Below are 27323 nucleotides of genomic sequence, written 5' to 3'. Positions count from 1 at the left end.
TACGTAAAAAATTAATAATATTATATTTGTTAATAAATATAATGTGTGTAAAGGTATTAAATACACATTTACAGTTATTAAATAATAGTTGTGTACCAAAAACTATTTAAATCATTATGCACTATGTTTTTCAAGTAATTATATAAGTATACATTCAGTACAAATATTAAAATAATATTATAAAGATATTATTTAAATTTATTATTAAAAAATATTAAATACTTCACTAACGAAATTTGTTTTTGTGAATAATTTTGCCTTACATGCCTGTTAATACATCTCCAACGTATTTTATTTTTGTACGCTTTACTAAATTTAAAATGCTTAATTATATAATTCGTCGATTTTCGCATTTATTAGTTATTATTTTTGCGGACATAACTGTAGCTTATCTTACTTAAAAATACCATCATACACTGTCCACTGATTGGTGATCATTATTCACAATACTATAAGTTCCGACAAATCAAACAAGTTTCAATATGGTAGACAGATTAGATAATAAAATATAATATTTTCTACGTAGATAAAGACGTATGGATATTTAAAATTTAAAATTTCTATAATTTATAACTGGCGGAAAAAAAGAATGACGTTTTTTCTAATTTGGTAGAGAAAAGTATTGGTGGAAAAAGGAAAATTCATTTTTAGCGGAAATCAGTGGCGCCTTGATATTTGGGTTTATTTTGCTTTATATTGTAATTTACACATTTTATTCGAAGTATATTTATTAGCAATAAAATATTTAACTTGAAATTGTTTTGAACACGATACTTCAAATTGTCTGATACTTAGTTGAAAAATAAAAATAAAATACGAAAATACTTTGTTTAAAATATAACAAAAATGAATATCAAAAAACCAAACTTTAACCAAAACTTTTGAAGTTTATTTAATTAATTTAATTATTAATAGCTGAAAGGAGTCATAATGTGTATATTTGTATTACCAACCGATACCTTAGCTATATATAATATATAATGATTACATTTTTCTACAATTACAATCTTAAGTATCACTAACGCAAACAATTATTTTCTACAACATAAAACTTTTCTCGATAGTAGTTTAGAAAATTCTCTGCGGAAAACGAGGCAGAATTTAATAAAATAACGTAATTGTTTAGGATTAAGACAAGCAATATCAAAATGATATACAACAAAAACGAACATACCTATATTTTATACGTATGTGTGAAATGTGCGATTTTCTTACCGTACGCGTACGGCGTATTCACACATTTATACTGTAAAACAAGACGAATCTTTTGTTATAAACTATGCAGGCATGATATCTTGGAAAATATGAAGAATTAATTTTCTTTTTTTTTAATTTCAGTATCTAAATAATTATACCGATAACGATGTACAACACAATATTCTAGTAATTTATAAGAATAATTAAAAAAATTTCAGTACTTCCACAATATAATATTATTATTATTATTATTATTGATATTGTGACAGGAAAATTGCACTATATAAGTTGAAAAACAGTGTTTGCGCCTTTGCGATCCCTATTCTCATTACGTGACCAATGCCTTTTGCCTTTTATCGCGTGTAATACCTATGTATTATATTATAATATTATACGATGTAATTTGCTACGTCGTCGTGTATATTGCGTCCGTAAAATATATTATAGTAATACTATCGTTAGGTATACGCGACGCAGATGACTGTCCAACGAAATTGCCAGACACAACAATATTATATTATTATTATCGTGCGCATTGTGGCTCAATAATGCAATAATAATACATTCGCGACGTATTATATCAGTGCGACCTTTCAGACCTTTCGCAGCTCGCCCGCCAGCAACGTGACTTGGGATGGTCTTGTACGGTGTATTCCGTTTGTTATATTTTGCTCTTGGGAGCCATCGCTATATTTAATGTATTCACGTGCACATAACGTAAGTATGACGTGACGCAAATACACCACGCGATCGTGTTTGGCAGTGTGACTGTCAAAATTCATTTCGCGCGCAGTTAAGTTAATATTGACAACCCTTTTTTTCTGATGTACAAAATCTACTAAATTATTTAGCATGATCAGGAATTTCAGACATTAAATTACGTTCGACAAAACAAACAGAAAGTATAAATGTGGATCGAGAAAAGTTAAATCAAACTCCTTTTTAGAGGAAACTCTTAAACTTCACACGAGAGAGGGTAAACTTCACGGGACGGACAATAAAGTTCATTCGTCATTATTGGAATATGGTTGAATAACTAATAAAACTCCAACGTGTTTAAATGTATTATCGTTATCGTAATAATGTGACCGTTTTACCCACTGTTAAATGTAATAATAATTGTGACAGGTATCAGCGAGCGATAAATAGGCGGGATGAAGCAGGTGCAGAACGTCTGAACTCTAAACTCTCAACAATAACGGTGTGTATTATTACTATTATTTTAATAAATAATAATATAATATATTATTTATCATGTTGTGTATGTGTGTGTGTGCATATAAATAATAATAATATTATAACGGTACATTTTGTCGTCGCGCGCCGCCGCCGCTACCACCGCTACCACCGCGGCAGTCACATACGTGGGGTGGGGGGGAGTCAACAGCTGACCACCGCCACCACCGCAACCGATCGTGTATAATGTATAATATTATGGTATATACGATATACCGTTATACGCGCGCGCGGAGCATAATAATAATATACAACAATTTTATCGTTTCGCCGGGTCGCAGCGGATGCGGCGCGCGCGGATTTTCCGCACGATTCGCGATCCGTGCGTGTCATACGAAATGTATTATTTATTTATTTTTTTTTTTTGTCGCGATACGTATCGTAAAACAATAAAATTATTTAATCACATACTACACACTGTCGTCTGCAAGTGCTGTACTGTACCCGCGGGCGCGGGAGAATGAGATGAGATGCGCGAGATGAAAATGCTTAATCCACTGACGATTATTGTGTGTGCGCCCGACGACAAAAGCGATAAATAAAATAAAAAAAAACTCAATAATAATAAACAAACAAAATATAAAAATAACGAATGTCCGCCAAAAGTGCACATTTCACATAGGTACTACGGACGGAAGGATTAATCGTGTTCGATCATTTACATCCGTGTACATTACAATATAATATAATATAGGCTTATTGTGCCGTTCTACAGCTTTTGTGTTGACGTAAAATCGAATGCACGCAGCCAATTCGATTGCTGAATCTATTAAAATACGAAATTGTATAACAATAATAGATTATATTATTAGATATACATGTATTACTATATGTTTGAGCTGTGGTACGCGTCGGATTAAAACTCTAAAAACATATTATACTGAATACAAATAATTTGTCAATGATTCTGCTCGAGATAGACTAAGATAACTCTTCATTAAATAATTTATAATTTATATTAGAAACTTGTAAATAAAAATTAATTGTTCAATTTTGGACTTTGGATTCTGTAGATAATAATATCGCATATCGATAAAAAAATAATCGATAACATTTATTAGAGTTAGATCGATCTACGTACACTCGTTTGTATGTTATTAATATTACGCGTTATATCAGGGATACGAAGAAATGTAAGACTGTAAGACTTTGAGCGCTTAGATAACATCAAAAGCCGTATTATCACTTTTACGGTTCTACCACCGCCGCCGACACCGAAAACTACAAACGTTCAAAAATCGAAATGCAAATTTTAATTACGCGACCGCGTGGTTTTAAGCCCTCACTAATCAACCATCTTCTGTAAATCCCGGGAACTGAAAGCCGCGCAAATAGCTAATTAAGAGCTCTCATCCGCGTGTGTTGTCTCTGTATTAGGTACAAGTATTACCGTGAACATAGCAAATTTACGTTCAGCAGTTCTCATTAAGCTTCGTTAATCTTAATATAAGAATGAATTTACCTATATATTATCAAACTTTAAGATAATAACATATTCTGTGGTTTGTTGAAAGTGTATCGCTTCAATATTTTAATAGAGTTATGGATATTTTTAAATCGTAATATTTTACACGCCTATATAATACTTCTTCAAAATTAAAATGTTGAAATAATAAACTTCTATCAAAACACAGAATGTTATTATTTTTAATTTTAATAAGAGGTGAATTTACATTATAATATTAAATCTAACGAAGCTAAAGGAGAACTGCTGAACGTAAATTTGATTTGTTTCTTTTTCTCATAAGACACATGATGCGGGTGAGACAAGTCGGACATAACCCACGCGTTTATATGCACACACGAATATACTAACATATATTAATATGATGTGTTCAAATAATACATACAGATTTCTGCTCAAATATTGCATGTTAGATAACGTCTATCACGTTATATGAATTCTAATATATATAATATATATATAATATAATAATATTCAATCGTTCAGGGATATTATAGGGAACATCAAAGCTTTATTCGACATAGTAGCAAACTATAACGAAATACTGAAAAGCTTTTAACGCGTACACATAATTATTGTACTATACTATACTTAGAATATTAATACTAATAAGGAATGAGTTAAATTTTAATGATAAATAATATTATAAATTAATTTTACCTATAACTAAATATTATTGCAATATTACACATTATTAATTATTATGATATACGTTAATATGTTATGCGAAACAGTTTTTAATTTTTTTGCATTACAGTGCCGCCACCACATTAATATTGCACTTTGATTGATATTGCACCGGAAACTAGTTTTTTTTTTATTTTACCGATCACGTTGACCGTGTGTCTGTATGCGTATTCGTGACTCGTGTCATCTATATTTTATTATGTAAATACGACTCATGTAATATTATATATAATATATAAATGGATAAAGAAAGTACACCGTTCCGGTGCGGTGACCGTCGAGGGGTTGCACACGGCGAAAAACAATTCATTTCCCCCGCCTTGTGTTAGGGGTAGCGAAGCTCACCTCTGTTCAACCCCAAAGAATGTGAGCACATTTATTTTTACATATTTTATTTATATTTGTATGATTATTATTATTGTTTTGCCTCGCCCGCTGCACGCATATTGTAATATAAACATGTTACAATATTATGCACCTCTATCGATTCGTGATGAAGTGCGATACAACACGTAAAACGCAAATAGGAAGTTTGTGGAGGAGAAATCGTAATAGATAAAAGCTGTATCATGAAAACGTTAAACGCGGAAGGTACCTTTTTGATCGTCCCGACAGTGGTTATGTACGAGTAGGTATTATACGAACAATATAAAGGCTGCGGAAAACGACGACGACGGATAACTTTACTTCCAAACGTAAAATATTATTATTTATTATAATCTCCGATCGCCGACAGAAAGTTCTTAGAGCGAACACTCATTGCCTTGATATAAAATGATTCGATAAGAAACCGACCAGCGACGAACACGCATAGTTGAGTTTGTCCGAGCACTACTCGCCCGCCCACACACCACACTACAACGACTATAAACTGTAATTTCTTAAAACACTATACAACTACTAATAATCTAATGCTTCAATAAGAAGGTATAATAGGATTTATTTATAATATTATACTTAATTATTATTTAAACAAAAAAACATAAGGTTGCAGTGCTATATCTCTATAGGAATTTACACCCAAATTAAAAAAAAAAAAATCAATTATAGGTAACTTTTTATAACTAAGTTCAGCTTATATTTTTCTCCGTATTAACTTTAAACTTATTGAGTTGAATATATTTTTTTATTAACTATTAACAACTTATTAAGACTCAGGTAATTGATACAAAACAATTGTTTTCGTTGACTTAACCATCTTTAGACTGCATTGTATAATATTATATTATGTAATATGTATACGTTTTACAATGATAAATAACACCTACGCCAGATGATCGTATGATATCTTTTATTTTCTTTGAACATTATAATATTGACGGGCGCGTGTGCGCACATCGTCACACACGCCCTTACATCGCGCACGATTATTTAGACGTATTATATACTATAGCAACGTATATAGTACACTGCAGGGCCGGAAACCGTTGCCGGAGTCGTAAAACTGACAGTAAAACTATACAACCGATAACGCGGCACAATAAATACTTCCCGAAACACGTCCTGCGCGACACACTTGATGTTGAGGGGAGAGCGCACGATATGCAGGTAGTGATCTGCACACTGCACGCGTCTACTGCGGTATAATAGGTATGACCGTCTGGCACAATCGCGGGAAATCGAACCATCCAGTGGGGGTGGAAGGGACTGTAAACGACAAGACGACTTCGGGGTAATATTATATTAACCCTTGCAGAGCAATAATCTCATCGGTCCTACCCTGTTCATATTTGGGTTAGGCGTTTTCGATATATATATACGCGCCTAACTGTATTATTATATTATGTGACGGTAATAAAGCGTATACACACGCGCAGGCCGCAGCAGCAACAATGACGACAATGACTATGGGTCGCAGTCGTATAATATAATATATCCATTACTATTATTATTATTATTATTATTTTCCTTTTAATACGCAGGCCCCTTCCACGTGCACGTATGTCGTATATTATGATAATAGTGTGCAGAAGATATGAGTAAACTGTCGTCCGTGCAATACCTTTTATGATTTTCCGATTATAAATGCATTCAATTATGTTTTTCGATAATATTTTACTTAAATAGGTAAATTGCCTAAAATACTGCAACAGTTATAATCGTCGGACAAACGAAAAACCTCAAGGAAAACTTTCGGTTTTGACCACCCCGCGGTCGCACGCACTCGTCGCCGCCACCGTTCCAAGGTGGTTAATAATAATACAACGCCGCGTCGGCGTTGCATTAATTATCACATCATCGTAATATTATACGGTGGCGGCGGCGTCGAACGTCGCGTCCGAAGAATCCGTTGGTTATACACTTATACGCGCGAAACAGCGAAGCCCGCAATCGACGTTCCGTATAATACTATCGTTTATTATTATTATCGTCGTTGTTGTCGTCGTCACACATTATTTCACTTCAATCATGTCGAATTGTACACGACCGTGTACGTCATTTTTGTGTTGTACGCGCCCCGCTGCTATAATAATAATAATAATAATAGTAACAACAACAATAACAACAACACAAATAATATTATATCAACTTAGCGTCAACTCCCCGCGGAGTCATCAGGATTTCAAAAATTTGACGGAGTTGCCCGTAACATCTCTCACGAAATGTGTATGATACCGTTTGGTGCATAATACGCATTGATTATATAAATACAACTTAGCAATAAAATAGTGTTATTATCAGCGTATTATAGGAGTTAAGATATGACAAAAATTAGCAAAAGAAAACTTTATAATGTGTTAAAAAGGTATAAAAATAATGTGTAATTATATAAATGTTATCATGTTAATATTTCTATTATATAGGTTTTGGAGAAACAATCATAGCGACGCTCGAAAATGTTGTATGAAAAATGTAAGGTCAACCAAGTTACAAAATAGGATTTAGTGATTTAACAATAAATATGTACTATAAACATAGAAAGAGAAAAATATTTATGACAATGATATTTTAATAATATATCGGCTTCTGAGATACAATTTATTAAACTCGCTTACTGGAGGGTAAAAAATATCATGTTATATTTTTATTTTATTTTTCCATTTGATTTTTTAGTATTATTTTTTAATGACGAGTGGGTGACCTTTTTTAACTCTATGGCTTATTTTGAACTTTGATTTTCCAAGAGCCGACACTTAATCCTATAGTTACGCCCATGCAGTATTATAATTGGTTTTGTAGAATTCATAACATTTTATAATCAACGGTATACGTAATTTGTTGTTCGGTGTTTCTTTTGCGGAGAACGTCCGCCTGCCTAACATGAGTTGTTTTGCATTAAATAATTATCATAATATTATTATATATACGCAAACACGCGCGGACGATATTATAGCCGTTCGCGATTGCCGATTGCTGCTGCAGAGAACACGAACAGTACGATTTATTTATTTTTTTCCCAAACACATTTTCTGGTGACGGAATTATGCAATCAGCGGCGGCGACGACAAGACTTTCTCCGCGTAAATACGTTTATAATATTATTATACATTATAACGTACGCACACCGCAGCGGGCGCCGCCGAGTACCGACTACGACGGTGCAAAGGAAACGAAGACGAAAGAGAAAAACCATACGACTCGACGTTGCACACGCATAATGATAATATGTAATACTTATAATAATACATTTATTATACGAAAAATGCCTGGTTACGATAAAAATAATATAATATATTATAATGAATGGTGCACAGATGCAATATTATTTGTCTGTGGAACGGGAAATCGTGCATGAAACGTGATGCTGTTTTTAAAGTACCGCAACCGTTGTTGCGGGATCGACGATGTGTTGAAAAGATTTCAAAAAAATCGCGAAAAATTAAAAAAAAAATTACTTCACATTCGTATCCACAAATATGTAGTAAGACATATAATCTTGGCATATATACTTTATTATTAATATTATATTATGATGCATCGAACACGTTGTTTGTGGCCTGTAGACTTAAACCGAATTTGTATATATTTTTTTTTTAATGTTTCGTCGAATTTGCGTTATTGCGAGTTTATCAGACAAACGTATTCGATTTTCGCACAGACACGCTGCAATGCTCGTTTTGGCTCGCAGAGAAAGATTTCGTGTTGTTGCGGCGGCAGCGACCGGATATAAAACGCGCGTGGAGAAACTTTCGCCTGTTACGACGACGGCCGTTACGCAACCGACGTGGCGAGCGTTCGCGGACATTCTCCTCCGCCGCCGCCGCCACCGCCTCTCTTTCCGCGCGCCGACTCTTTATTAATATATATATATATATATATATAAACACGAACAAGATAATAATATAATATATAATGATATCGAATAAGAGAGAGAGTTTCTCGACACAACCACTCTATACGCGTATGTATATACATTGATATTAAAATAACGCTATAATAATATACATACATACACATATATATATATATATATATATATATATAATAGTATTACTCTTACGGGGAGGCAGGTGTATTGCAGAAAAAAACAAAACGTAATACTGCACGTTACCCGTACATTATTATATATGCACGCAAATCACCCAAACCGCGTTACCCGATATTATATTGGGCGAGTTATGCGTACTTACAACAACAACAACATTGGGATCGCGATTTCACGATTTTCTCATATATACCTGTGCAAAACAAGTGTATTATAATATATATATATTGTAATAATTTCGTTACAACGGCAGCAATATGGACGGGAGGTGGGGCGGGGATCTCGCTTTTGCGGAAAGATCGATTACGCGCGCGTTTCACGAACGGCCGCCACCGCCGCAGCCGACTCGGGTGCTTCGCATATATTATTATAATTAAATATTATAACAGCTGGTCGCGACGACGATGACGACGACTTAAATCCATACGATTTTACACTTTATACGATGACACAGACCGCGACAACAACAAATGATAATAATAATAATAATAATAATAATAATAATAATAATAATAATACGTGTTATTCGTATATTATATATACTGCGCCTAACGTATATATTGTATTATACGTACAATTCGTATCGCGCCTAACTATAGGTACAATATATTACAGTATACTTGGTCGATGTTGTATATACCTTTTCTCAACACTGAAGACGTGCCCGACGCTGGCGGCGGCGAACAGCACTGCTGCAGCAGCGACGTGGTCGTGGCCGCTACGGCGCTCGCTACCGTCGAGGACTGCTGCTGCTGCTGCTGCTGCTGCTGCATGTCTTCAACGATACCGCCGCCGGAACCCTGTGACGGGGACAGTCCGACGGCCGTCACGCCGGAACCCGCTGACGGCGACAACAGAATACAGTTGACAGCCGCGTTGGCGGCCGCGGACGCGCCGCCCGAGTGCAGGTGCTGTTGCTGCAGGTGGTGTTGGAGTTGCTGCTGATGGTGGTTGTTGTATTGTTGCTGTTGCTGCTGCTGCTGCTGCTGCTGTTGCTGTTGCTGCTGATGGTGGTAATACGGAGACGGCGAAGGCGAAGAAGACGATATGGGCGACGACGAAGACATTTATTATGCCGTCGTTGACAATCGCTGTGGTTGTCGCGGTTGATTGCGACTGTCGATCACGTGTCGTTTGACATCACCTACGCAAAGTCCGTCGACATCTGAATTGCGTACGGTTTTCCAGACAACGCTGTCGGAGTGTCGATGATGGTCTGTCGTACGCGATATCGCCGCTATTATATATTATATACCGATGTACCGATGTGGTATTATTATACTGTCGGAAAAACACCTCACTGCAGGTGGTGCGCCGAACGACGATCGTCTTCGTCGGTGTTGTCCACGGCGGTGGTCATCGTCCGCCAATCCTCACGCGGCGTATATCGTCGTCTTTCCGCGTCGTCCAGCGGCAGCGACCGCCGTCAGTTATCGTTATTATTATAATTTTTTACTGTAATGTTACCAATTATCATACGATATAGTCGCGTATATTATCGCTACCCCACGACCGGGCGACACTATAATATCAGAAGGTTTTCCGCCGTTATCTGCCGGCGCGTTATCGTGCGCGCGGCGGCGCCAACTGCATAATAATATAATGTGGTACTGCTGCGGATCCGTCCGGGACGTGCGAATGACGGCGAAAGGTTACGACGGGACTACGCAAAAACGCCGCGCGTATTATTACATACACCACCAATCGAAACGCGGTGCGACGTGCAGTGCAATATTATACGAGTCGCGAGCGTGTGCTCTGTTGTACGGCAACAATACAATCGTATATGATATATTACTATGTATATATAATAATAATATAATATTGCAATAATAACAATAAATATTTATTATTTTATGTGCGAAAAATAAAAAATTATAATAATTCGCGATTACAACAATATCGTAAAAAAAGAAAGGTTACGCGGTGCCGGCGGTAATATATGATACGCGCGTATATCGATAAAATCGAGTATATTACGCACACGCGAAAACGATACGTTTTTGGACGGCGACGATGCACGTACGGCACGCAACACACACAACCAATACGTCGGACGGCACTCGCTCACTAACTAACCGCCGAGTACAGTGACTGAGTACTGACGTAGTCTGTGGCGGCGGTGGCGGCGGGCGGCAGCGCGGTCGGCGGCGGCGGCGTCGGTGGGCGGCGTAATAGCCATTCACCGTCGGTACACAGTCGGTGGAGAACCGTGTGTGTGTGTGTATGTGTACCGTAAGATGGTTGGGAGGGGGTCAGGGGAGGGTTTTGGTGAGAATACGAAAGAATATTACACACATACACACACATATACACGCGAACTCTGGCTAAGTGTATAATATAATATATATATATATATATATATTCGCGATAAGGAATGAGTGAGAGAGAGAAAGCGGCGATCGTGTGCGATGTGGTGCGGTGTGCGAATAAGTGCGGCGAGGAGAGTGACTCGCGGAAGAGAGAGAATATAAAATAAATAAATAAAAAACTGTGTGTGTTGTAATGTGAGTGTGTATGTGTGTGTGCGCGCGTCGGAAAGAATAGGAAAGAGAGTATTGTGCGAGCGAGAGGAGCGAGGAAAATACTGTGTATAAATACGATACCGTACAACGAGCGCGACGGAGAAAGAGCTATAGTCACATCGAACGAGAGTGCGAGCGAGAGGTAGGTGCGCGGCGAGGGGATGAGTGAGTGAGGCGGAGGCGGCGTCGAGTCGAGCGCACGACAGCAGAGGCGTCGCGCGAGCGCGCGCGCGCGCATCGCCGCCGCCGCCTAGGCTACTGCGTCGTCGATGCCGCCTGCGCGCTCGAGTTGTGTGTGTGTGTGTGTGTGTGTGTGCGTGTATATTATAATATATTATACACCGTACCCAAATGAGTATCGTTTAACGACATATTGTTGTTGTTGTTGTTGTTATTATTATTATTGTTGTTGTACGACGACGTACCGCGTGGCAGATAAAAAAATTTTCGCGTCGACGTCTGTGTCGCCGCGTCGCATTCGGCCGACCGCGACGTCGACGTCGCCGCAGCCGTAACACCACCACCCTCGATCTACGTATACGCACACCTACACACATGGACGCTCGCGCGCCCGCCCGCCCTTAGCCCGTCGAGCTGCCCACCTACCCCGTGACAGACGTCAACGGTCGTAAATGCACACACTTCCCGCCCTCCACGGGTCTGCTTTGTTACCGAAGACGTACGGCGATGAACCGTGTGTGGTGCGACTTGCGTAGAAGAAAATATATATTTCCACAAAGTTGTCTCGTGCGATCGGCGCTCGTCCCCCCCCCTCCCCCGTCCGCTGTAACATAACGTAGCGATAACGAACCGGCCGAGTATACGTATCATTATTATTATTATTATTGTTATTATTATTATTATTATATACGCACTCTGCACGCTATATATAATATTATTTTCAGAGAAAATCTGCGACGAGTGTATTTTGTTTTTCGGAGATAATTGCGTTTTATTCTCAGAAACCGACAGCTCTCGGCTTTTTTTTTTTATTTTCGTCCCCTCTTACCGGATCTATATAGTTTGCCATTTATATGATATATTATTTTATAAATTGAATTTGCGACATCTATGCTATACGGAGTACTAAATGGTTTTCAGTTTGTTAGCGCAAACCGGGAAAATTACTGAACCGATTTTTCTAAATTTTGTGATTGCTGTAATCTCTTGAAGGTTTTCGTAACAGCTTTAGTCATCGATATGTCACCTCTAGCACCCTGAACATTTTTTTGCGGGGAAAAAGTGATAACTGTTGTTGATATACCTTGGTAACATAACTAAATAAATTATTTTGTTGGCGATTGTCAAGTTTCGTCGGTGAGTTTTCCACTACTGAACGTTGAAAATTATTATTATTGTTGATTTATTAATGTTTTTGTTGCACAGACCACTATAGATAAATTAATCTGTCATGCCTAGGGCATTTTGAGCACATTTTCAAGAAAAACTTCCAATGTTATAACCAGAGGCAACGAAAAACATCACCTAATGTGTTTGCGTACCGCTAGAACACGACGTTTATTTTAGATCTAAAGTCTGCTTTCAATTATCGTTATGCACTTTTTGCAGCGGTGCGATGCGGTCCTGATTGTTATTTTGCTAAAGGCAAAGTGGTACTACATCAATTTGAAGATTCACCAGATCTAATTAAAAGTTTGATTATACATGCGCATTTTTAATTTCTGAATCTGAATATTTTCTCAATAATTCCAAAACGATGTAATAATGGAAAATAATTATTATAATGTCGAGTCCAGATCAATTATTAACGAGTTAAGAAATTTAAAATTAATTATTATAATGTCGATCGAACGTTTTTATTTTTTCTATATTTTCGTGTAAAACTGTTAACGTGTAAAGCCTTGCGGGACAGCTAGTTTATATATATATATAATTATAGTTTACACACACACACAGGACGACGGAAAACGCGTGTTATTTTCCAATACCTACTTCGAATCGGAACAGAACGACTTCCGCGCGGAAGTAATGTCTGAGAAATAATATATAACAATAATAATATATTATCACTACCGCTGACGCAGCCGTCGGTTTTCTTTTTATCATCGCGCCGGACGACGAAGATGTTTTGAAAACCTTCGACACACGAAGCGCGTTAACGATATCGGCCCGAAGTACTCGCTCGCTCGCACAACACGCCTACTCGTTTCGGAGAATGAAAATCGACGCCGTCGACGAGACGAATGTACGAAAAAACAGAAAAAAAAAAATACGAAAATCCGCGCGTAACACGACAGACGTGCGAAAACGATAGCGCACGCGGTTTCGTGTGATGCCGCCGTTTTCTATTCGAACAACGACCGTAATAATAACAATAATATAGTCGGAAACGCGCGTTTACACACACACATATATATAGGTACGTAATACAATACCGATTTAATTTCGTGTGCGGGGAAGACGCGACGGCCGCGGCGTGATGTTGCGAACGAATCTCGTCGGAAAAACACCTGTGCGAGGCGGGGGTTGGTTCGCGGTGGTAGCAGCAGCAGCAGTTGGGCCTAAGACGTATAGGTGGGCGGGGTGCGAAACCGTCTACACTGGCATATATATATGATATAGTGAGTATATATAGTGTAAACGCGCGCGTACCTATATATGCGTACCATCACACCGAAAAACGGTACTATTCGGAAGAAAAAAATAATAATAATAAAATAAACCTTTGCGCGCCCGTTTCACCTGTACACACGAGTACAAAAACCAGGTAAAATCTCATCGCCCGAATACCCGATATACCCGGCTGGCGGGCGGGCGGTGGCGACAGATGTGCGGGGGCGGTGTGCTGCAGCACGTCGTATGGGGTGAAAAAATAATGTAAAGACGACGGGGGGGGGGGGAGAGGTGAAAAAATCGTGAGACCCGTTATGTTTTCGAGTGCATCGCGCACGGATTCCGAATATAAAATAATGTGTATACACGCGTCACCACCACCGGCCGGAGACGTCGACGACGACGAAGACGTCGCGGAGATGCCGCCGCCGTCGACGCTTCATCGGTGTCGGGTTGCCTCGTCGCGGCACTATAATACACGACGCTCATAATAGTAATAATAATAATGCACGGGACCGCGATGACGATAATAATATAAAGTGTACGTACCATACCGACGTGTATTATAATTCTATATATATATATATATTGCAGTGTAATATACGCGCACCTGCTGTGCGACGTCCCGTTCCGCAGCCGGGCGCCCGTCGCTGCTCCGATATTTCGAGTGTCGGTTTACCTCTCTATATATGATAATTTATATGGTTTACAGTCGTACAATACGCATCCGAACGTGCATTACGACCACGGCATATTATACAGCACGCCGTATACAATGCACAATAATATACGATTTGTGTGTGTACGTAATGATGACGACTACGACGACGACGATGATGGGGGCGAACGATGGCCCAGTGGCGTACCCGTGATTTTGTTTGGGGGGTAGGGGTAGGCTGACGATTTGCAATACCTGTGAGATTTAACTTATCACGAGTTGTTGATGCGCTGATGCCGTGCGGGCGGTATAATACGGTATAATACGGTATATAATATATGACGGTATGCCGCGTAGTAATGTTAGACTTTTGCAGCAATAACCTGCGTATATAATATAGGTACGAATTACAAGTTTAATACACGATGCGGATACGTATATATTACGACGTAGATGCGTGTTTTCAGAAAGCGTTTTATACATTTTCCTGAAATCCGGCGATACTTGTGTGTTATGCACATCCATAAAAGTTTAGGACGTCACGATTTATACTTCATACGGCTATTCGTAGCTAATACTATACATATCGGGAAATATGAAATTTGATTTTGAATGTTATCGAATAATATTGGCGCGTTATAACACACACACGCGTCTTATATATAGTTTCGACATGGTTAGTTATGAAAAATGTATTATCGATATTAATGTGCATTTAATGTACACTCAATATTAATGATTGGTTGTAATATTATAAAATTAACTTCTCATCATACCTAACGTTATACCGTGTGAATAATTTTGAAAGTGTATAGATGTAATAGTTTTAAAATCGTCCTTAAATTAATAAAATCGAATAAAAAATACCATCCTTGGCGCATTAAGAATAGAAAATATCTTGATTTAATATTTTTTTCATTAATTGATTTTTTTTTTTTGAGTATACATATTCTACCATATATATAAAGATTATCTACTCCTTTAAATTTAATCTTATTGTAATGGAGTAAAGAGTTAACAATTATAATAATAAAAATAATAAAATATATCGAATTACATAATATGAAAAATGCGGTTACAAATGAGTTTGTATTATAACTATAATGACAATAATTTTCAAATAATGCGAGTAAAGAATAATTAAAGGTTAATTACAATTTAAAAGCTTGTAATTTAGTTTTTTTTTGAAGGGCGTAGATCATAGACGCGTGCATGTTTCAATGTAATATAGAATTTAGTGCGTATACCAAACATCCGGGCCACATACATAACTTGTACAATTTATACGCTGTACACAAATATTTCAAACAGATGATTATATTAAAGTAGTACCTATGATAATATATTGTAAAATATATACCCCCCGGGGATCGCGGGTACCGTGAAATCGCGGTCATCGCTGCAGGGGTTGATGTCTGCATCTTGCACTTTGAACAACACGTCCACAACAAATAATACCGGTCAATAATAGAGGTTATTATAATATAAATAGCCGGATTCGGGGTAAAAATCGAAGAGACGGTTGTCCACCCACTGACGATTATTGCGATTGAAACGTTCAGCAGAGGGGTACACTTTTCTCGCGTTAGAAAGAAGTATTTGACGTGAGGGGAATAAAACGGTGTAATTGTTTTATTCATGTTATTATCGTAAACAACAAATAACAAAAAAAAAACATTATCAATATCCTTTAATGTAAATTTAAATTTTGATTCAAACTACCATGTAGATATTGTATGCCGATATTATATGCTACATGGTGTGTTGGGATATTAATACACGGTTACGGTATGACATAAATTGATTACCTATGCAATACAATTTCAAAAATACCTTCTTTCAAAATCAAATTATTCATTCAAACTAATTAACTATCGTGTTTGATTTGAGAACATGAATGAAAACCCTAACGTCTTTAACATTGTGCATACATTTGAATTTTTTTATGAACTCGAGTAGTATATTGAAATGTTTTTTTATTTTAATTTTACCTAACTCTCCCTGTCAAGCAATAAAACCCAGAGACGCCTGCTGTGCAGTATTTGATGTTAAATACTACGTAAATCTCAATTCTGCTTACGTATATATCATGATTATAATTTATAATAAAAACTTAACTTTTAAGTTAAACAATGAGGACTTAAATCGCGAGTACCTATGCAATACTGATGAATACACGTAAGAAACTTACCAATTAGAATTTAGAATTTATATTTATTTTCAATAAAATATTAGTTGTGTAATATGTATAATAATAATAATAATAATAATAATAATAATAACTTCAATAGAGAGTAGAACTTATTATTCTACATTTATTCCAGTTATAATTAAAATAGGAAATCATTTAAACGTTGAGCTCAATTTATTTACTATGTATAACAATTTATATACCCTCAACATGAATGGAATAAAATTAACTTTTAAATTGAAATTGAATTTAATAAGGTATGTTAAACTCGTTATTCTCAATAATAAATGAACTAACATAACTCTTAATTGGTGTAATTTTAACATTATCACTTCCCGTTACAATTAAAAATGGAAATGGAATTGCTATTTTAAATACGGTTATTTTCGAATTTCAGTAGTTGTAATTTACAAGCGTATTCAACATTTTATTGTTAAATTATGTATCAATACATTTAATCTACGACAAATTAACTCTAACGTCGACAATTTTGCATTTTTTCACCGATCTTTAATAATTATTTAATATTTTTCATATTTGTACATATTTTCTATAACTGGAAAAATTTAAATATTATTTTAGTCCCATCCACACAAGACCGAACACTGATCGCTGTCGTAAGCATCGTGGTACACGTCTAGTTTTTGTCGGTTTCTTATATTTGTCCCGTCCGACTCGTCTTGTACTCGCGGAATTTATACACACCGTGTCGACAAGGGACAACTGTATAATAGTATAATGCAATATAACCGTACCGTCGTATCGATCGGTCGCTGTAAAGTTTTGTTTAAAATGTGATCGGGGACGATGACACGATGACCGCGTGTACCGCTGACACGACTGTCGTCCTCATTACATAGATAATAGATGAAACGTGTGCGTTGTGTGTTTGTATACTGCAGTGTACCGTGTGTCCGTGCATACGTATGACGACAATAAATTAAAAGGAAGTACACAACAATACGGTTGGGCTGCAGCAGTTAACCGTTAAGACGTTAAGTAAATATAAATCGCATTTTAATAGCTATATTCGCGTACATACGCACGGACCATCTAATTATATTTAAACAACCCATAATTAGACTTTTTTGAACTTTTTAAAGCACTCGAGATTTTAATTTAAAAAACGTATGCGTGTACAAATACGTCTAAGAGGGATATGTAGTTGAATAAATGGTTAATCCTTTACAATTATATTAAATCAATCATCGTTTCCTATATGTATTATATATTTCTACAATATTATACGAGACCGTTAGAAAATACAATACGATTTTCACATCTGTAGGTACATAGTAAGTACCTAAGTATATATAAGTACTATAGCATCCTTTAAAGGGTGGTTCAACTAAGAAAATTGTTTTCCGATTATATAGTAGTTACAAAACGAATCGTGTCTCGTGGGAATTACACGTAGATATACTGTATACAATATTACCGTTTAGAGCGTTTATAGTATTTGTGTTTACGGAGTGTAAACCGTGTAGGATGTTCAGAAACGTTTTCAAATTGTGTACGGGCGCTCTGTATAAATGTAATATACATGTACATGATAGTTATTCAACACAATAATAATATAATGTACATATATATAAATTAAAATAATATTATATACGAACGTATTAAATTAGCTGTGTAACGTCAACGGCGACGGTTGCAATAATAATTGCGGAAAATATTGAGGAGCGGTTGCGAGGAGTCGACCACTCGTATCTAATATTATAATATATACACCACGTCGCCCGTATATATATATATGAATATAGTCTTTGTCTAATGTCCTATAGATGGTAATATTCACAAAATGTAGTATAGGGAATGTTATATATTACACAGTATACGAAGTCTCAGTGGCAATCTTTTTTATTTCGTCGTCGAATATATAATAATATATTATCTTTGACCGGACACGATTTAATTTTTTTTTAAAACTCGTTCACGGCATTGTTGCCAGCAGGTTTGGTGGTTGATCGGGTGATGGCGGGGTGCGAATGGTGGGTCAGCGGGTGTATTATTCGCGACACAACATCTCGTCGTCGTCGGGTTCCAGTTTTAAGAGCGCTTGTATTACCTATCCAGAATTTTTTTTGCCCTGTCTATTTCGGCGAATATATCAAGCGCAATAGCAGCTCGTCGCGTGCAGAACAGAAGTGGGATGGAAAGACGAAAATCCAATTTTTCGCTATAGAAATTGATGGTTTTTAAAACAAAAAAGTTTTAGAACAAAATGACCCACGGTCAGTTGAAATTGTTTCGCTCACAAGTCGACATATAACACGGTGTACATGGTTGAAAAACGGTTGTTAATATAATAATATGCGTGTACAGGACGAATATTAATAACATTACGCACGCACATAGTATGTAATTTCGTCATCGAGAATAACATACGTCCACAGACACACATGTATACAATATCCTATATACCTAGGCGGATGATTATTTAATTTCATAAATCTTCCAGAGCCTAGAAAGTGTTAAAAAGTCATTTGATTAAAAATGTACATGAAAAAGGGTTATTCTCGTATAAAAAAAAAGAAGTAGGTATCATCGAACACTCCTTAAATGCTGTAAGATATCGAAGTATTTGAAGAAATGGTTCTTAAGTATACTTAAAAATTCCAAAAATCAAAATTTGAATAAATTCATGGAAAATAGGGGTGAGCATACTATAGGTGAATCGCCCTGTATATATTATATATTATAACAATATATTTTATTCTATTAAACCAAATGCGCGTCGCAGTAGGTACCGATATATAGTAAATTGTGTAGCGGTAGTGTAGCAGTAGCAGCAGCAGTAGCATGTGTCTATGTGTATTTTATTTATTCGTCCCACTTGAGTGTGTGTGTTATTATACGGTCGCTGCAACGACGCAATCGCCGCGCGCAGGTTAATGATTTTGTGGTTTCCAGCATCGTATATACACGTTCATATTGTATTACATATACATATACTATGTAGGATCGCAGTATATACGTAAATGTATGTAAAGAAAAAAAAACGCAATTTATTTTTCTTTGTTGAACGAGTTGCATGAAATATATTTTTTTAATTGTCCTTAAACGTTGGTAACAATTTTTGCTGATTGAAATGAAATCCCAATAAAGCGAAAAAAGTCAAACATTTTATGATGATGATTATAATATATTATCGTCCCCTGCTGGTATGAATTCAAATTTATAAAGGGATATCATTTTATCATTTGACGCTTAACAGCCATTTTGTAATAATAATGTTACCCTTTTTAGATATTGAACGGAACAGATACAATACAATACGAGATCCGTGATTTTTATTAAAGGAAATTCGTTTTCCGTACAATTTTTAGTCTGTCTGTATAAACCGAAATGATTGAAAACTGAACACTATACTATAATCATATATGCTGGGCTACATAGTCAATTGATCGTTTCGTAAATTTGTCGTCAAATAAATTGAACGTCTACAATTATTGGTTATTAAATAAAAAAAAAGTAATAAGGTATTTATATATTAATGTTTTAAAATGAGCAAAAATTAATCATAACAATTATTATGGTGTAATATACGTTTTAAAATTAGTAAAAATTATTATAAATTATGTTTTATTAAAAATAATTAATTATTATAAATTAGAAGCTATATTCCAGACAAATATTAATTTAATGTTATTTAAATGATATCGCAATACACTATAATAATCATTGTACATTTTTAGATTTTTACATGCAGTTCTTCAACCAATTATAGCAATGAAAACTGCGACTTTAAAGTTTCTGAAGTACTTATATACGACGAATTTGTATCACATTTTCTTACGAACAATTTCACACATAATAAACTACGATGTGCTAGTATACACAATACGAATAATATATTTTATAATACTTATAAAGTAAATTTGTTTCATTTTCCCAAACTTCTGTACAGTATAGTAATAATATACCTGCTAAAATAATAGTTTTCGTCGAAATCGCGGTCTCGACAGCCATTGCTAACTGACCCCGAGGAAAATGCACGAACGAACACGTGGATTTCGACAAGACGTTTTGGCCAAAACAAGCTCGGCCGCTCAGAATCGTCGTTCGCGTACAAAACAGACGATTAATCACCCGCTCGCTCACTGATTTATAGACACTGGTGTATCGACTACATTCGGCCGCCGAGAATCACATTTTTTTTTTGCTTCTCCTGGTTTGTATAAAAAAAAACTTTTTTATTTTTTCTCGCCACGATTACATTATTATATATTGTAAGAATCGCTTTTGTTCGACGGCGAACTGGCCACCTACCACCGCCGCCGCCGAAACGGTGAACTGTATTTTTATTTTTGCTCAACGTTTCGCGTTAGCCGGTTATAGGACGTGCATATACTATATATGATATGACACGGTCTCCACTGTCACCGAGGTCATCGCCGTCGCAGCATACGCACACACAAGGATCGCACGACGCTACACACTGAATGCGAAACGAAAACCAAAAATATTATTACGCTCGTGGATGTCGGTTGCAGAGTATAACAACGTATATTCACAACAATTACACAATAATGTTGTTAATTAATCGTACTAATGCTAATAATATTATTTTTATCTCGGGAATTCGGATTTGAAGCAATCAATACCGATGATAGGCCATCCGTAATTTTTTTTAAACCTAATTCGGTAATGCTATTATCCATAGAGAATATGTATTGAGTTGGTAATAACTAATATTTAATATATATTTAATATTTTTAAAGCTCGAGTTGTGGTTGTTTTAGAAAAACGGTAAACGCCGGAAATTTTCACGTTTACGAGTAAATTTGTGTCGAGCATATTTTTGTATATATATTATATTATTTATACTGCTGTGTGCCGTGTCAAATTTATTATTTAGTCTAGAGACATCGTCCCGGACGAGAAGTAAATTTGGATACGAAGTTTTTTCTCCTTTTCTTCCGTACGAATATTTGTACACGTACAACTTAATGCCACGATGTGAAAATTCGGAAGCCATTTACGGAATACCTAAACCTAATTATAATTCTTATCGCGTCGTTTCGCCGAATTTAAAAAAACGGATATTCAGCGTTGGCGCGGAATGATGGTTTACCGTGGATACCGACATCAACACATAAGGTATTTTTTTTTTTAAATAAATATTTGAACGAAATATTGTAGCATTATTAACTCCTATTACAGTATTTCATAATATTGAGTTTTTAATAATATATTCCTTTATTGACTAGAAATTAATAAAATCTTTTATTGTGAAACGATGAGAGCGCCATTATGTGGAATATGTGTTTTTAGTTGATAAATAAATCACCGGCATTTTAAAATGATTTTTTTTCCGTCTATAACGAAATATTGCAGTAGGTACGCATTCCTTGGGTAATACAGATGTGCTATTGTACGAATATCAATTAAATAAAAAAGATGATAGATACTAATTGCAAAAAATATTTATAAAACCAGAATATTAATTATGAAAAAATATACCAACTAAGCAGCAACATGTTTATCAGAGATTTCGCTAAGCATTAGTATTTAGTTTATAAATACGGTTTTTTGTTCGTTTAGGAATTATCAGAATTTCACGGTCGTAAATGAAATTAATATCTAAATTGATAATATGATATTATTAATAATTTAATTTTTATCAATGTCGCCCATTTATATTATTTATAATGTTCATCAATTATAATATTATACTCGTAATATTATGAATTGTAATGATCATTGTTCATAATGTGGTAATTTTCCTATAAGTAGCCAAGTAATGGCTTTTTACGAATCTTCACTGTAGTTATTGCAATATTGTATATTTTATGAGTTCTTTAAAACCATCAACAGTGAAAAGATTTAAGGGAAAATCAAAGGTTTAAACTAAGTTGAAAAATATAATCTTATGAAATAAGAATTTCCAACAAACCATGTCGATTCCAAAAAATAAATCATTTGAATTGATTCGATTCAATTATAAATAAATTGTAAATATTTCTCTCAATTGTCTTTGATATTCCATATATCGTATAACCTGCAGTTTTTATTACGTTTAGATGTATTTAATGGTTCAGTTATGTCACTTTCATCGTATTGCAATAAAAACATTAATTATCGTTTATATTCAATTTAACACTCATAAATTACTTACAGAACCCAGAAACCCATTGGTATACCAATATTCTTATAAACTGAATGAATGATTTTCCTTACACAATACAATGTCTAATTATCAATTACGGATCGAAATGTTTGATTTATTTTCATATACTTTAATATGTAATGATAATTGTACGGCCGCCATTTTCATTGGTCGAGAGTTCGAGCTATATACGATGTAGGGGTTAGTGTAGTATGAAGTTATCAGTATGGCTGTGTTGAATTTGGGTACCGATTCCGTTCACGGTAAATGTAAAAATGAATTAAAAATAAAAATTACTTTATAAATTCATAAACCTAGAATAGAATATAGAACATAGAATATAGATATAAATTATAAAAATTGTAATGTTATGTTCTAAATGTGCGCCACTCATAATTTGGGAAAGATAAGCGTAGATGATTTGTTTCCCCAAAAAAATATATTTATTATACTATAAAAATAAAATATTATTTAATAAAAAAAATATAAGTAGATATCTCCAATTTAAAAAATATTTAGATTTAAAAAAAATGTATACTTTTTTTTTGCTGATTTAAACTTGGTCATTCACAATTTTTTAAAATTTATTTTACAACAATAGTTACTAGTAAACAAGTTCGTAACAACAACGATTTATAACTATCCGACGCCCGAAATGTTTATCATCAGCGTACCTCGCGCTGGTAGCTATGTTCCGTAATATTATACTCGTGTATGTTTGGTTGCTTTTACCAGGCGTTAACTATAATACGACTGCGGCCAAATACATAATTTAATTCGTATCGGACTCACGTTACAGGCCTACCTACATTTTAATGTTAAAATACATACATGCAACTGGAACTAAAAAAATATAAACCAACCGAAATTCGAAATAAAAATTATCCAGGACGATTTGTTAAATGTTATCGATTGTACACTATAAAAATTGCACGTGCGTTAAAATTTATAAAATCTATGAAAATCAGCTATACCCCGTTACTCCAACCGCAAACAAACGATTACTATTAATATTGAAGCAATAATAACTGTTATAATACACTTAGATTTAAGTGGTATTATAGTAATATACGGTAAACTTGGCATCCGATAACAATCTTTTCGGACCTACGGATGTCATTTTTGCTCATGGGTTCTAACATATTTTTTCCAGAATTCGTGTACAGATCGTTTACCACGGTGACATTGTTTGGAATTGTGTATAGATACAGAGACGCCAAAGTAATCTAAAACATATTACGAAATACCGAAAACCGACATTTGCTATTCGCCTACCACAATGGAACCACTTTAACGTACTACCAAATCACACTATTTGACTATCGAATTTCCTAACCACACACTTTATAATCAACGACACGTGTCATATGGGTTAAACCCTTTTTTGGCGTCCGAGTGACTGTGTGTATGAGTAGTGAGTCCCTATAATGTGTACAACAATATATATATATAGATTATTCCTATTATGTTGACATATTGTGAGGTCTTGATAAACTGGTAGGGGCGCTTTACGATATAAGTGGCAATTGAAAGCTTTGCGGTTTAATCATATTTAACGATATAATGCCACCCGTTTACCCGCCTACACAATATGATCACAAGGAATAGGGACCACAAATTGAATGGCTTGCGATTTTAGACCGCTCCCATCCACAGGGTTTATACGTTTTTATAACATTTTTTTTTTTTTTTTTGATTAAAAAAATAAAAGTTTTTTGTGGTTTAAAACTGTGTAATATACAAATAACTATTTTTAATTAAAAAAACCACGAATTTTATATCTCTATAAAGCGTATTTATATATTTAATATAAGCGTTTTGGGCGGAATATTTGATTAAATTATTCAAAATCTAGTCGTAATAATCAGGTCGACGACTTTATAATACCTTTATGGTTATAGGTATACAACACCGCATAATATAGTTTATCTTATAATAATATAACAGTTTTCTCAGTCAGTTTAATACCAGCATTGGCGCGTATTGTATAATCTGTTAATCAGATTACATTATACTGTGATTACAAATCAGATATTAATTTGTAATCATAGTATGACATGTGTTCACAAACTGTTATTTATCATAATCGACCTATGATACCATTAATTATACATAACACATTTGATATTATATACTATGTAAAATCAATGATGATATAGGTAATATATATTATATAATATATAACATACAATGATTACTGTTCAGCAAGAATGCATCTATACATTAATACATTATACATATATAATAATTATATTATAATATATAATTATAATCTGCATGTTAATTGTTATCAGTTAGTGTAAATTCTAAACACTACAACTTATGGTTTGAATCCATTCTAAAATTATTACTAATTATAGATTACAACAATGTTAGTTTAGTTATTTCATTTAGTTTAATTATTATTTATTACTATTATTACTTAGATATAATAATAAGCAAATGTATTATAATTTATAAGGTATATGACTTGTAATTTAAATTTGTTTATTTTCATCGTATATTATGCGCATGAGGTTGTATATTATTATATAAGTAATAGGTTTTTCTTATAAAGGAAAAGTGACAATGTGACATGCTAAAATATTCAAATAGGCCTACACGAGTTTCGGGTATTGAAAAAACAATTGAAATTACGCAACTGAATCCAGGCGAGCTCAATTCAGACGGAGCCCCCCTACCGTTCAAGGGCGTGTTCAGGGATAGTCATATCATTGTTTTTTTCCTAGTCAAATATAGGTACTCGAATACACAGGCAATAATGTAATACACTAATGCCAGCCATAATGAAATCACAAATATTATTTATACGTATGAATATGACTATATACGGGGTGATTCATTTAACGTAAGACAATTATTATTTTAAAATCTATTAACATTTTTGAAATAAATTTTTTAACATATTTTTAAGTTATTACAAACAACATTTTTCTGAAATATAATATTTTTTACTTTATCTCCAAAGCAAAATATTATTTTATTTTAAGTATTTCGATGTATATAAATCAATTTCGGACAAGTAATTTATTAATATTTAAATAAATATGTTTAGATGAGCGGAGTAGTGGACCATGTATTTTAGTTTCGTGTATTTAGTTTCAAAAATGTTAATAGATTTTGAAATAATGAGTGTCTTACATTAAATGAATCGTTAGTGTTTATTATACAATATATATTTATATATGTGAATGAAGTAAATTAAAGATTTATTTTTAATAAAAACTAGAATTAAACCTTAATAAAAATAAGCTAGTTAATAACGATTTTTCCGATCAAATTAGACTGTTTACGATAGTAACTAGGGAATAACGTTAATGCCAATTATTTACAGGCAATGATGCATTTAGCAATATTTCCTAGGTAAAACGATAATTCCCGTCTTTTCAACCGTAATTGATAAAAATGTATTTTTGAATTTACTTGCTGAGTTAGAAACAAGCTTGCATTGTAAAATTGCTCTATCAAGTCAGTATAGGTATAACATACGTTTAGCTTTCGGGCTTTGTCAATTTGTTATTGTTGATCATGAAGTATTAAGAAAAAGATAGCTGTCCATCGAATACATCTCTTTTTATATAATAGATAGATATACAATATTAATCACAATCACGGACAACTTATTTGTTACACTAATTGTACACACGCACGTGTTAGCACATTACATAACATACGTATTATATAGTACCTATACATAAGTCATAAAAATGGATCAAATATTTTTTGTTCACTGTGCAGCATTATTTGAATTAAATTTTCTAGCCCAATTTAATATTTTATAAAACAAAATTATCAAAATTATTGTTAATCATTATTGATGCTCAACGACAGAATAATATTATTATACAATATAATGTCTTACTTATGTTTAAATTATAAAAGACAAATACAAATCAGTCTATCCAGACTCCTGTTCCTATAATTATGTATTCATATATACAATATTGTGCTATGATAGGTTTGGAAAAACGGAAAAGGGTACACGAATGTATCATCCAACTATCTGAATTATCGACCTCCGAAAACCTATAAATGGTATTATAATAATTTTATGTCGTATACTCGTATCTATAGTTTTTAAATTCGGTCTTCGTAAAATAATATTTTTGTAATATGCACGATTCCGTATAGTCTATGCGTTTACGTCTATACTCTATACATATTGAGCGTATAATTTTCCGCCGCATATATATTATAATATAATATTCTATATTGTCAAACAAAGTTGGAAATGGAAAGTATAAAATGT

General features: G+C 34.5%; 1 protein-coding gene across 5 annotated transcripts in view; it reads right to left on the bottom strand.

Annotated features, from left to right (window-relative positions):
- Nucleotides 1-27323, bottom strand: part of LOC132927430 (probable nuclear hormone receptor HR3) — a 71542-nt gene that overhangs the window by 29490 nt on the left and 14729 nt on the right. Inside the window, exon 1 of one of the 5 annotated variants that reach the window (XM_060991954.1) lies at nucleotides 20889-21063. The exons of 2 other annotated variants lie outside the window; for them this stretch is intronic. In XM_060991954.1, coding sequence (XP_060847937.1) covers nucleotides 20889-20934 — 46 coding nt within the window. In that variant the 5' untranslated portion in view covers nucleotides 20935-21063. Of the gene's footprint in view, nucleotides 1-9651; nucleotides 11122-20888; nucleotides 21064-27323 lie in introns of those variants that run through there. 2 more of the 5 variants (XM_060991952.1, XM_060991951.1) reach the window with 2 other exon arrangements.

The sequence above is a fragment of the Rhopalosiphum padi genome, chromosome 3, assembly GCF_020882245.1.
Source record: "Rhopalosiphum padi isolate XX-2018 chromosome 3, ASM2088224v1, whole genome shotgun sequence".
NCBI classification, from domain to species: Eukaryota; Metazoa; Arthropoda; class Insecta; order Hemiptera; family Aphididae; genus Rhopalosiphum; species Rhopalosiphum padi.
The sequence above is the reverse complement of the archived record's forward strand: the minus strand, read 5'-3'. Positions and strand labels throughout refer to the sequence as shown.